The sequence below is a fragment of the Mixophyes fleayi genome, chromosome 5 (assembly GCF_038048845.1).
Source record: "Mixophyes fleayi isolate aMixFle1 chromosome 5, aMixFle1.hap1, whole genome shotgun sequence".
NCBI classification, from domain to species: domain Eukaryota; kingdom Metazoa; phylum Chordata; class Amphibia; order Anura; family Limnodynastidae; genus Mixophyes; species Mixophyes fleayi.
The window spans coordinates 106,873,070-106,885,114 of record NC_134406.1 but is presented as its reverse complement, the minus strand read 5'-3'; the positions used below and the strand labels follow the sequence as shown (position 1 = coordinate 106,885,114).

Below are 12,045 nucleotides of genomic sequence, written 5' to 3'. Positions count from 1 at the left end.
AGTGTTTTAATTCTTAGTATAATTTGTAATTATTTCTATTTTTTCAACATTAAACATGGCGAGCCTGATTCACTAGGGTACATATTCTGATCGCAACTTGCGCAATGTATTCTCCACACATATCTTTCACATATGCACTACCAAATTCATTAAGGAATGGAACTCAAGGACACGTAATAAGATGAATTCATTGTTTACGTCATGGCGCGATGCTTTCATGCGTGCGATCATGGATTCAAGCCATTTCCGAATGTACGGCACACAAATGTTAGAGCACGCTATGCATTGGTACTTTTAATAAATAGTTTAGCAGAGTTGAGTTGCATTGATTTGAGTTTATTTTATAAGAATAAAAGGAGCCTCAGTGGGAGGAAGCATGGGCCATTCTGAAGCAGACACTAATTCACTTGTATGAAAACCTAAACCAGTCCAATTTGCACCTTATAAGCACTACCGGGGAGATCAGCAATACCTTCACCCGTCTAGATCACAAGATGGACACAAACCTCACAACCATTAATTCCATGCTCACAGACATCCGTAAAATCTTTACACGTTTGAGTAACCTGGTTTCCCACTACGTCACTTCCACTCTACCTACCCAAATGTCCCAAGTTTCTTCTCCTTCCCCATTATCCCAATTGTTCACTCCTATCATTCGACCTAATTTACCCACACCAAACCCTCTGTCCCATCATGCACCATTTTCTCTATTTCTTGTTCCAACTTTTCCCTTGCTGTCCCACTACCCTCTCCAACCCAAAAAGAACATTCTGTTCCCAAACCATCTAACTCCCCAGCCCCGCTGCATCTTCACCAGCCAGACCTGTTTGAGGAAAATAGAAAATATATATACATTTTGGTAAATAAAACATGAAAGCATATTTAAAAAAAGAAAGAAGCAAAAACAATATCTATGTTGCAAGCATTGCCAATGTACTGAAGCATGTGGATTATAAATTGTCAAAAAAAATGCACAGGAAACAAACAAATATTGAATTAATATCAAGACAATAATAAGAGCATTAATGTATAAACCAGTTTACAATTTTATTGTTTTTATTTTTCAATGAAATACATTCATTAGAATTTTGTTAATGTTCACTAAACATAAATAAATTTTACATTTGACTGCGACTGCAAACTCATTTGACAGCATGCATGCAAGACTGTCAGCATTACTGATAGGGACTTAGACTAACCCCTTAACTAGAGCATATGATATTGCAAAAAAACAAATCATTGTGGCGTGTACAGGACTTGATTTGGACATGGCTGTGTGCACTCTAGTTTGGCACGCCACTATTGTGCATTGCCCCCGTAAAAATGCGCCTTCTCAAAGCTCCCCAAAGTCAGCCACTGTAGTATGTGTTTGAAACGTTCAGTACTATTGGACATTGCTGACTTACACAACCATTTCTCTCTGTTTCTTTGCTATATCTGTCTGTTCTGGGAATGCGCAGAGTGATTTTCTATATGATACTCTCATAATCAGCAGATATTGAATCAGGTCCGGCATTTATTTTTCCCTTTATATACAAGGCATACTGCGCCTGTAGTGATGCGCATAAATAATACATACAGGGCCTGATTCATTAAGGAAAGTTAAGTAAAAGTAAGTAAGGCAAAACCATGTTGCATTGGAGGAGGAGGTAAATTGATGGCTGATTTATAATTGGGGTAGGGCATGTCCAAGATTGATTTTAAAGTTCAGTGTACAAATAAGCTATCAAGTATTTATGTGCTACATAAAAAAGCAGGCAATATTTTTTTTACGTGCAAAATAATAAACTCATTTGCACCCCTTGCATTGCAACATTGTTTTTTCCAGAAAACTATAGTAAGAAAATGTACTACATTTTTTGTTTAACTTTCCTTAATGAATCAGGCCCACTCTATCTACAGCACATGTAGGGAAAAAGGGACCCAGCCACAAAGGTTCTATGGAATACTCATTAACTATATAGTACATACATATGCTGTAGGGATGCTATGAGAACACACTTTGAACATTGTTATGGTTTTTACAGAAAATGTATTTCAACATCTTGCTAAAGGCAATAGACCTTTTGCCACCTGTAAAATCCCTTCTAATTCGGGTATACAGTGCACACTGGAGAATTGACATTCTGTATGTATAAGCCGTAATACGCAATGGTGAGTGGCTGTGTTCAGATATCCATTTTCAACCCAATACAGCATTCAAAAGCCTTAACCTATGAATTGATATTGTTTAGCAATGTTAAATGTATCCATATGAAAGTTCAATGATCGGGTACATAGTATTAAAGTGTGAATGCATTAAACCAATACTCAAGGTAAGTCTGACAAATGACTATCCATAAAAATGAAATCACTTTTCATTTACTACTGGTAAAATAAATAAGACATGGTACAATAAAGTTGATGTTTTTCCTGTAAGAAATAATTTTTTTTATTATAGTTTCTTTTATTCCTTAGGCAAATCATACATTTAGCTTTTTGGAAAACCTGAAAGGATATTCAGAGGCTTGGCTTGCCATGTCTATTATTTTTAAAAACAGTGATCAGCTTCTCAAAAAGACCCAGTTACAGGTTTGTGAAATATATTTTGTATTAACATAGCACCGGCACTATAAACTCAAATGTCTAATACACTGTTAAAATGTTTATCTATTATGATAATTTAACATTACGGGGGAGATTCAATTGGCGGCAAGCCTGTGAATGACTGTGAATGTTGATGAATAGAAATCCATGTACAAATAGGCAAGTATATACAATGCAATAAGAAGGCCATTTGCCCTTTGAAAAGTTCCTTAATTCTGCAATTGCCAGCACACCACATTCATGAACAGTTTTATTGAGTCATGCTCATTATTAATGACTTAATTGACCAAAGCATTTATAGGCTACATTCTCAGGAAAAGTGATTCAGCCTACAAAAAGGCTGACTCCATGGGTTTTTAAATGCAATTTTAGAGATAAACCTTTTACTCACTTATGTTATACAGTGTCTCAGAAAAGATCATGAGCTGGATATTTGGTTTTGGATATAATGTGTAGTTCCTCATAGCGGTAGGGAGAAACAATTAGCATTGCAGTCTCTGCTCAATAAAACAGAGGAGGCATTGCAACACACTGGGGATGCATTCTGGCATTTTGACAGACCACTTTAAAACAGTGATCTAGCCAGTTTATGGTCATTTAATAACTAGTATAATATTTTGTATAATAATAAAATAAATAAAACATTCAGCTTTTTTCTTTCTTTTTTTTTGTTTTAGACAGTGTTGTTGAACTCTTTCATTCGAAACTATTTAGAAAGCCAGTTAAACTTAAATTTGGGAGATCTTGTCAAAAAGCTCCAAGTGTACGGTAAGAAAACATTTTGTGTATATTATGCAAATACAAAATCATCGGATTATTCAACAATGTATAATGAAATCTTAAATATGGTCAGTGTGAGAATTTAATTAGACTCTCCTGAATATAACATTTTGTTGTAGGCTCAGTACCCCGTATAGACCTCTTTGTAAATGTATGTACATATTGATTTGGAAAAACCTCTATTAGTTATATCATTACTTAAGTCTTCTTTAACATTTTATTAACCCATTTTTAGGGGTAAGCCTAGCTTATGAGATGTGTGCATATTGTAATTTATACAAGCAAAATACCACTAATTTAGATTTTTACGTGAAGAAAACTGGCATTTTTTTAAATAAATGTCCTTTCTTTTGCTGCTTGATACATACACAATTAAACTCATTGTAGGAATACACCAGATCATTGCATTCTAGTGTGTTTTTTCTTTACAGCATGAAAGATAAATGCTCACATTTAAAAACAACTTCCAATGACACTTTCCAGTTGGAAATGTAAATTTGCTTTTTGTGTGAGCTATTCTATAGAGATATAGGACACAAAATGTACAATACATAACATAACCCCTGGACATAATCACAATACAAATGATTGTATCAGAATATTCTTATTTTGTATATTTAAATCAGAATATCATCATCATCATCAGCATTTATTTATATAGCGCCACTAATTCTGCAGCGCTGTACAGAGAACTCACTCACAGCAGTCCCTGCCCCATTAGGGCTTACAGTCTAAATTCCCTAACATACACACTCAGACAGACACACAGACTAGGGTAAATTTGTTAGCAGCCAATTAACCTACCAGTATGTTTTTGAAGTGTGGGTGGAAATCGGAGCACCCGGAGGAAACCCACGCAAGCAAGGGGATAACATACAAACTCCTCACAGATAAGGCCATGGTCGGGCATATATCTTTATCTTTGTACCTCACTTGTGAATGACAGCCTGGGTGCCCAGTTTTGGTGCCAGAAACTGACTGATTAAGTTCCTGGCCAAAGAATGTTACATGCAGCCTGAATGTGCCATTTTACACCATGTCAAACCCATGTTGCGCGGCAGAAAGGCAAATTTAAATGTGTGGATACATTTTAAATTGAGATGCACCCCTTGCATCGAAACATGGTTTGTTCATGTGCGCATTTGCACCCTTTATCTGGATTTGCTCTTAATTCTATATGAGGCGCTCAACTGTCCCAGCAAAATACCTTATTTTTGCAGAAGAGCATCTTAGCCTCCTCCTCACACATAACGTTCCACGGCTCCCCTCTGCACTCGCGGGTAACCTCCACAAACTGAAAATGTGCCTCAATGTGTGGAGAAGTGGAAACATCTTTGGAAGGTGAACAGTTTACATCACAGTCTAACCTACTTTCCTTTTAGTACAACTCTTTCAATTAATTAATGTTTTATTTTTTTCCTTAAAATACTGCTTTGTTTAGTGTTATTTATGGTTTGAGTAAATCATGAAAAGAGGACATTGACACTATTTTATTACATGTGACTTTGTTTGTGTGTAAAGATTTTATTACTTTTATCAGAGTGCACCTAGAAATGGATGTCTCTGCTGAAGACCTGTTTTTAATTCTACACAAAAGCACATTTACAGTGCTCCGTATAAGAAATAAATATTGAAAAAATGGGCATTGTGCTCTCCCCTGCTCTACATCCTTATCCAGTCCCAGCATAAGACAGCTTGGATAGGCAGCACAGTGGCTAAGTGGTTAGCACTTCTGCCTTACAGCACCGGTGTCATGAGTTCAATTCCCAACCATGGCCTTAAGTTCTCCCTGTGTTTGCGTGGGTTTCCTCTGGGTGCTCCGGTTGCCTCCCACACTCCAAAAATATACTGGTAGGTTAATTGGCTGCTAGCAAATTGATCCTAGTCTGTGTGTCTGTCTGTGTGTGTGTATGTTAGAGAATTTAGACTGTAAGCTCCAATGGGGCAGGGACTGATGTGAGTGAGTTCTCTGTACAGCGTTGCATAATTAGTGGCGCTATATAAATAAATGGTAATAATAATAATAAATAGGTCAGCACAGGAATGATGGCTTTATGGGGGGAGGGTGCAAAACAAAAAACATTCTCTGACCCAAATACTGAACTGAAAGCACTGGGACTCTTCCTGGGCTTGAGTCATTAAGGAGAGCAAAGCAAAAAAAGGAGTAACTTTGCACATTGGCAAAACCAAGTTACATTGGAGGGGGAGGTACATTTAAAATGTGGGGACAGACAGTTGGGTAAGGGCATGTCCTAGATCAACTTTAAATTTCAGTGCAAAAATATAACTATCGTGTAGTTGTGTGCTAGATAAAAAACCAGACAGTATTTTCCTTATGTGTCAAATAAACTAATTTGCACCCCTTGCATTGTAACATGGTTTGTCCAGGATCAAATTTCCTTTTTTTGCCTTGCTCTCCTTAATGATTTAGGACCCATGACACCAGTCCTGTGGGTGCTGCAGTAGTTAACAAGATTATGATCCCTGGGTTGGAGGTAACCCCAATGGTCTCAATATCGTGCACATAGGTTCCTAAGACCACTTTACATTATTCTAAAACAGTAAAAAATAGGCAGACACATTTTTCAAATACATTTAATAATAGACTCTTCAATTGTTTGCCAATTTATTAATTCTAAATGATCATCTTCCTTTCTTATTTTGACATTCTTAGTCCATTATACACCAGGGGGTAAATGTATCAATCTGCGGGTTCTTCAACACCCGCGTGTTCAACCTCTTCCGCGATTAAATTTCAAGCGGCGCTGCATTGTAAAGGGAAGTTAACCCTTTACAATGCAGCGCCGCTTGAAATTTAATCGCGGAAGAGGCTGAACACGCGGGTGTTGAAGAACCCGCAGATTGATACATTTACCCCCCAGGAAGTCTATGTTGATAGCTGCAAAGGGGAGGAGGAAGACAATGAGATTTATACTTTATATTAAAATGAGACAGAGCCAAGTATAACACTTGAAAAAGAACCAGGGCACTGATTCATTAAGGAAAGTTAAGTAAAAAAATTGAGTAAGTAGTCTCCTGGACAAAACCATGTTACAATGCAAGGGGTGCACATTAGTTTTCTATTTTGCACAGAAGTTAAACACTGTCTGTTTCTCATGTAGCACACAAATATCATCTTTTAATTTCAGTGTACAAATAAGCTATCAAGTATTTTTGTGCTACATGAAAAAACAGTCAGTATTTAACTTATGTGCAAAATAGAAAACTAATTTGCACCCCTTGCATTGTACCATGGTTTTGTCCAGGAAACTACTTACTCAGATTTTTTTACTTAACTTTCCTTAATGAATCAGGCCATAGAACTTCAAGTCAAAGTTGTCCTAGTTAGTATAGATAGTCTATTGCTTAGTATGCTTATTTTCATAGAAGCCAGGCTCCTCAAACATTCATGTACTCAAAATAAGTGGAACTATTGTCCTGTAACTGGCTTACTGTATACTCTGCCTAAAAGAAATAGGATATGGCTTTAATGAAAAGAGCACTTTCTGAAACATGGGTATGCAAGATTTTTTATACAAAATATGAAATCTCAACAGTCTCTTTGCTTCTCAATATCCTGCTATCTATCTCTTGCTTTTATATTGCAAGTTCTGTCATCTACAGCATTTGCCCAATTGCCCAGTTTCCACTGTTAAAATCCTATGTTTTAACTTTTTGCAGAATTCATGCTCCTGATGCACTTAGACAAATGGAATTATTGGGAATGTAGTTGTTGTATTGCATCTATCATGTAAAAAGAAGTAGAATGTAGTTTAAAAATATGCAGCAAATTCCAAGTTGCCAAAATCAATTTTCTGTTTCAAAAGTATAGAAGTGCTGCTTTAAACAAAACAAGTTAACCCTTTACAATGGTGGTGTATAAATATAACTGCTTATCTTACCAGAAATCACACTACTAATGCATACAGGTTATCAGAGTACTGACAAGATCATTTTAAAACTGAATGGCCATTCCCTTGTTTAAAAAGTGATATGAACTATGAGAAAAGGAGTGTGGCCTTGTGTTAGATGGGCACTATTTAGTGGCATCTTCATTTCTCCCAAGTTGTTTGCAAGTTGCGGTTTTAAAAAGAGCACAGAACTTGAGCTTATTTCTGACCGTTTTCAAATCCCAGCGGATTTCAAGAGGCATTTGGAATTGATAATGGGTGTAAGTAAGCTCTGCCTAAATGGTACTTGCCGTATGTTAACAGCGTGCAGTATAAGCACAAGCATATGTGCAATATAAGGTCACAGCAGAATGCATACAAGAAAAATGTGTATTATAAAATAAATTAACAACAGTATAATCATTAATAAAAATATGGTTGATTTAATAAAACATTTTTTATAATTTTTTAACATTTAATAATTTAATACATAAATCAAGATGTTAATGTGTACTGTACATATAATGCGGTTTTATGGTCTATCTTACTTGCATACACATATTATTGTGCTGGTAGTGGATAGTACTTTTCCAAACTAAGACTATACTGTGCGAGTCATAACTATCAGTCAGCACTTACACCTGCCCAATAGCTGGTACAAGCATACTTACAAGAAATCAAGGACTTTAATCGTCCTTCCTCCCGCCCCTTCCAACCCCTGTTTCACACTTCAATTCATAAGCAGTCGTAAGTGTCATTTATGTCCGAAAATGAATTGCATGCAGTTGCGTTCATTGGTGAAAGGTGTGTTTGAAAGCTATTTCATGTAAGATAGGACTGGAAAAGGACTTGCATTCGAACATGAATCAGGCCAAGAGTCAGTAATAAATAAGTATATTAAATCCTATAATTATTTTTTTTGTTATTTTACAAAATATTTTATTTTACACAATATTATTTGTACATTCATTAATTAATGTAATTACTTATTGCTAATCTTTTAGTTAGTATTTCTGTCTCCTACCGCCACACTCCCTATTTCAGCATTGATCGTCATTTCATTTTTACATACTTGATACATTGTTACTATAATATGCATTTATATCATCTTGTGCCTTGGAATTGAATTATATACAATACACATTCTGCTTAACAAAATGATCACGCTTTACAACCACCTCCATGTCATGTGACAGCTATTATATGCACGATTAAAGACATTTATGCTTAAACTTGCAGTAAATTATATAATGATATAATATAAAGGAAATGGCAAGAGGGCAAAAGAAAGATATGAAGCGGACAAAGAAATTGATGTACTTGTTATTATAATGACATATTTGGGATAGACTTGAATGCCTAGTAATTTGAACATCTAAGCCATTTAAATTAGCTCATTAGGTTCCATTTTCTGTAGAAATTCATATAACTGTTTTTTAGGTCTCTTCTTTGTCCTAATTTTTAAATGATTAAATGACGGTAGTGATATTTTCATGACATTATCAGTACCTGATATTCTGATGTCAACTTTAATTGTAGATTTTAGTAGTATGGGGAAATGATCTGGACAATTACATAATCAATTAAAGTAGCTTATTCAATTCTAGTAGTAAAATAATTGGTGTGTCTGTATTTTGGTATAGTTCATCAATTGTGTTTCATTGTGTTTCTTGATTGCAGCATTGCTTGATTAACTGATTAGAGTCTAGCAAAACATTAACACAGTACTGGCTATTGAGCTATTTTATACAAATTGACAATGTATTAATACAGTAGCAGGAACACCCATGTGAGCTTCATTTTTTAGCTTGCTCAATGATATAAAACAGCTATAAAAACCTATTCCCATTAATTATTTTATTGCTTACACAATTAGTACCATTAAGTGACTAATATTCTCTCAGGCGCCATTTCCACACTTCCCCTGAGTGCCAGGAAATGCCGCCTGCCTCCTCTGTCCTGCTGCGTCCTGTTGCTGGACGTTTTCTTTAATTCCGGGCCGGCACCCGGCGGTCGCATGCGCATTGACTACCGCATCCCATTGCTAAACAACGGGATGCTGGCTATTATCGGCGGTCAGTGACATTCTGACCACAGAATCCTCTCTTGGCCTATCGGGCTTCACCTACCACTATAAATAGGGAGCTCTGGCACCACTAGGGTCACAGATTATTAGGTCACTACCTGCTCCAGCATTCTCCCTACCTGTGTTTACCTACCTGCTTCCTGCTCCCTGCTCCTTGTGTTTATGGCTCCAGACTTAACTTGTTTTCCTTAGCTACCTTTTGGATTGCGATTTGGCTCCTATTTGATAATTCTGGTTTTGACTCCTGGCTTGTTCTCACCTTTCACTGGTTCTCCATTGTGTACCTCATTCATGGCTGGTTATAATCCGGATCATTTGACTACTCCTGTCTTCACTCACCACTTCGCTGGTGACTGTATCGGAGAACTGCAACCTGCGCACCCTTTTCAGCTAAGCCCATTCTCCCTTGTGGGGGTCCCTGGTGAATAGCATTAGACTCTGCGCCTCTTTGATCAGTTGTGCTAATATCAGCAAGTGGTACCATCCGATTCACAATTCGTGACATAGTCACTCTGAATTAATTACCACTAGTAGATTATTTCGGGATTAGTGTACCCATTTATTCCTGTATAAAGGGGGTTTTCTTTCATAAGATGTGAGCTACTGTATTGGGTGGCTCTTTAGCCAACTATTTCGTTTCTTTTGATGAGAAAATAAAAATTTCAACATTTCAATACCAGCATTGTGACAGGGGCGTGGTCACATTACGATGGGGTGGCCACCTCAGGGCACTTTCTAGCACTGTGGGGCACTAAATTTCCATTTAGAAACCTCACTTCCCCTCCAAAGACTGCAGTAGCTGGTGCACTGCTTGTTTTCTAACCCATATAGGTCATAAAGTAGAGATTGAGAAATATTTCAGATCTTGAAGCCAACCTAAAAATGTAGGAGTGCAGAAAATTTGAAAACATTTCATATGGTATCTGCTAATAAATAGCAGATTTTACATGTTGCTCTCACTCACTTTACACACAACTCAACCTTCTTAATGTCATTGCAATTCATTTAATCCAAACCATAAACCTTCTCTATGGTCTTCTGTCTCATCTCATACAACATTTCACTCATCTAGCCTTCCCCTCAATTTGCTTTTCTATACAAAATATAAAGCACTATAGGTCAATATATTCCAAAATATGTAAATACATATCAATATTAATCTGTGAAACACTATACAAGATTGTGTTTTATTTAACCCACTAATTGGAGCACAAGCATCCAAAACAATATTAAAAGAGAATATTTAAAAACTACATGAACCTAAAAAGCAACTAATACAGAAATAAAACATTTTTTTCTTCAATAACATTGCGAGGAGAGCGGCCTACCGGATCAGCTGCTGAAGTTGATGTAATATTTTATTGTCTTATAAAGGTTTTTTTGTTTTCTTTTTCCTTTAAGTATATTTTTTTGCTTCCCCTTACTGCTAATGTGAATGGGTTTACTTTGAGGCAAATGTGTTAAACCAGGTCCACCAATGTAGACAGTCATAATTTTTGCTTGATTAAATGGCCACATTAAATAGAGGGTCTGCACAACAGAAATGAAACAATGGTGGGATGGGATTTTTTTGCCTAAATATATTGCAAAAATATGGTTCCTAGGAGCCTGAGGTTATTTAAGTCTTTGCCTTTTATGATGACCCACAATTGTTAAAGAATGGAAGTAACCACTTGATGTTTGTTCTTTCTCTTTAATGACATTGTTGATTAGTATAGGGAAAATAAAGTTAAAGTATTGAGACTGAAATAGAGAGAACCAAACCTAAATTAAAATCTTATAAAATCTCTAATATATTTAGAAAAGGATAAGCTCATTCAATATTGAAATTGAAATAGAGAGACTCAAGTCTGAACTAAAATTGCATAATATGTCTTTAGAAAAATATAAGCTAATTCTGGTCTGCACTGGGCTGGATTCCCAAAGGTTCTGCAAAAAAACGTGGGTAGGGCTACCCAATATGTGCTGACAGCACCAGGTATCTTTCCTCACCACTGCGTGCTGGATGTGGGGTAATAAATGGTTAATTATAACTGTAGTGCTGCCAGCCTAGTATTGGTTGGAGGAAAATTGTGGAGACAAATAGTGTGGGGTTCTCTCTATTTTCCTCCAACCAGCCCTAGGTCTAGCCAGCCGGGGAAACCGCAGCATGGGTCCCCCTGCCATGATGCCAATCAGCACCATGCTGGATTCCCTAAAGTAGTGCTGCCAGTCTAGTACTGGTCTGTAGTGAAACACTATTTTGCATTGGTGAACTACAGGTCCCAGCAAACCCAGACTGCCATGAACAGTCTGGGCATGCTGGTGCTTGTAGTACTAAAAGCAACAGCCTACCTATGACTGCCAGGGCCACTGGTCCCTGTAGTTCACCAATGCAATGTTGTTTTTATATATTTATTTATTTATTTTTATCAGTGTTTACTGCCGGCGGGTCTAGTTGCTGTATAGTCGCTGGCCCCTATGGCATTGCCGTTTTAATGCCAGCATTGTGATTGTCTGCATTTTCACTGTTGGCAATCACAATATTGGTATTTTATCCGTGTCTGGGATATTTACATACCAGCATTTAGCCTGTAGGCATTTTCATGTCTGTCATATTTCCGTCTGTGTTCCTACTGTCGGAATTTTGTACTCAAGCCTTGTCTTGTCTTTTGCTACATTTTGTGTGAGTTTGTGAGTGTGAATATATATATATGAGTT

The 12,045-nt window shown here is 36.7% G+C and overlaps 1 protein-coding gene across 1 annotated transcript in view; it reads left to right on the top strand.

Moving 5' to 3' along the window:
- The window catches only part of LOC142159467 (ATP-binding cassette sub-family A member 13-like), a 151,573-nt gene that overhangs the window by 97,703 nt on the left and 41,825 nt on the right, over positions 1-12,045 (top strand). The window contains exons 11-12 of the mRNA XM_075214367.1: positions 2,461-2,574; positions 3,267-3,357. Of these exons, the coding sequence (XP_075070468.1) occupies positions 2,461-2,574; positions 3,267-3,357 (205 nt within the window). The remainder of the gene's footprint in view (positions 1-2,460; positions 2,575-3,266; positions 3,358-12,045) is intronic.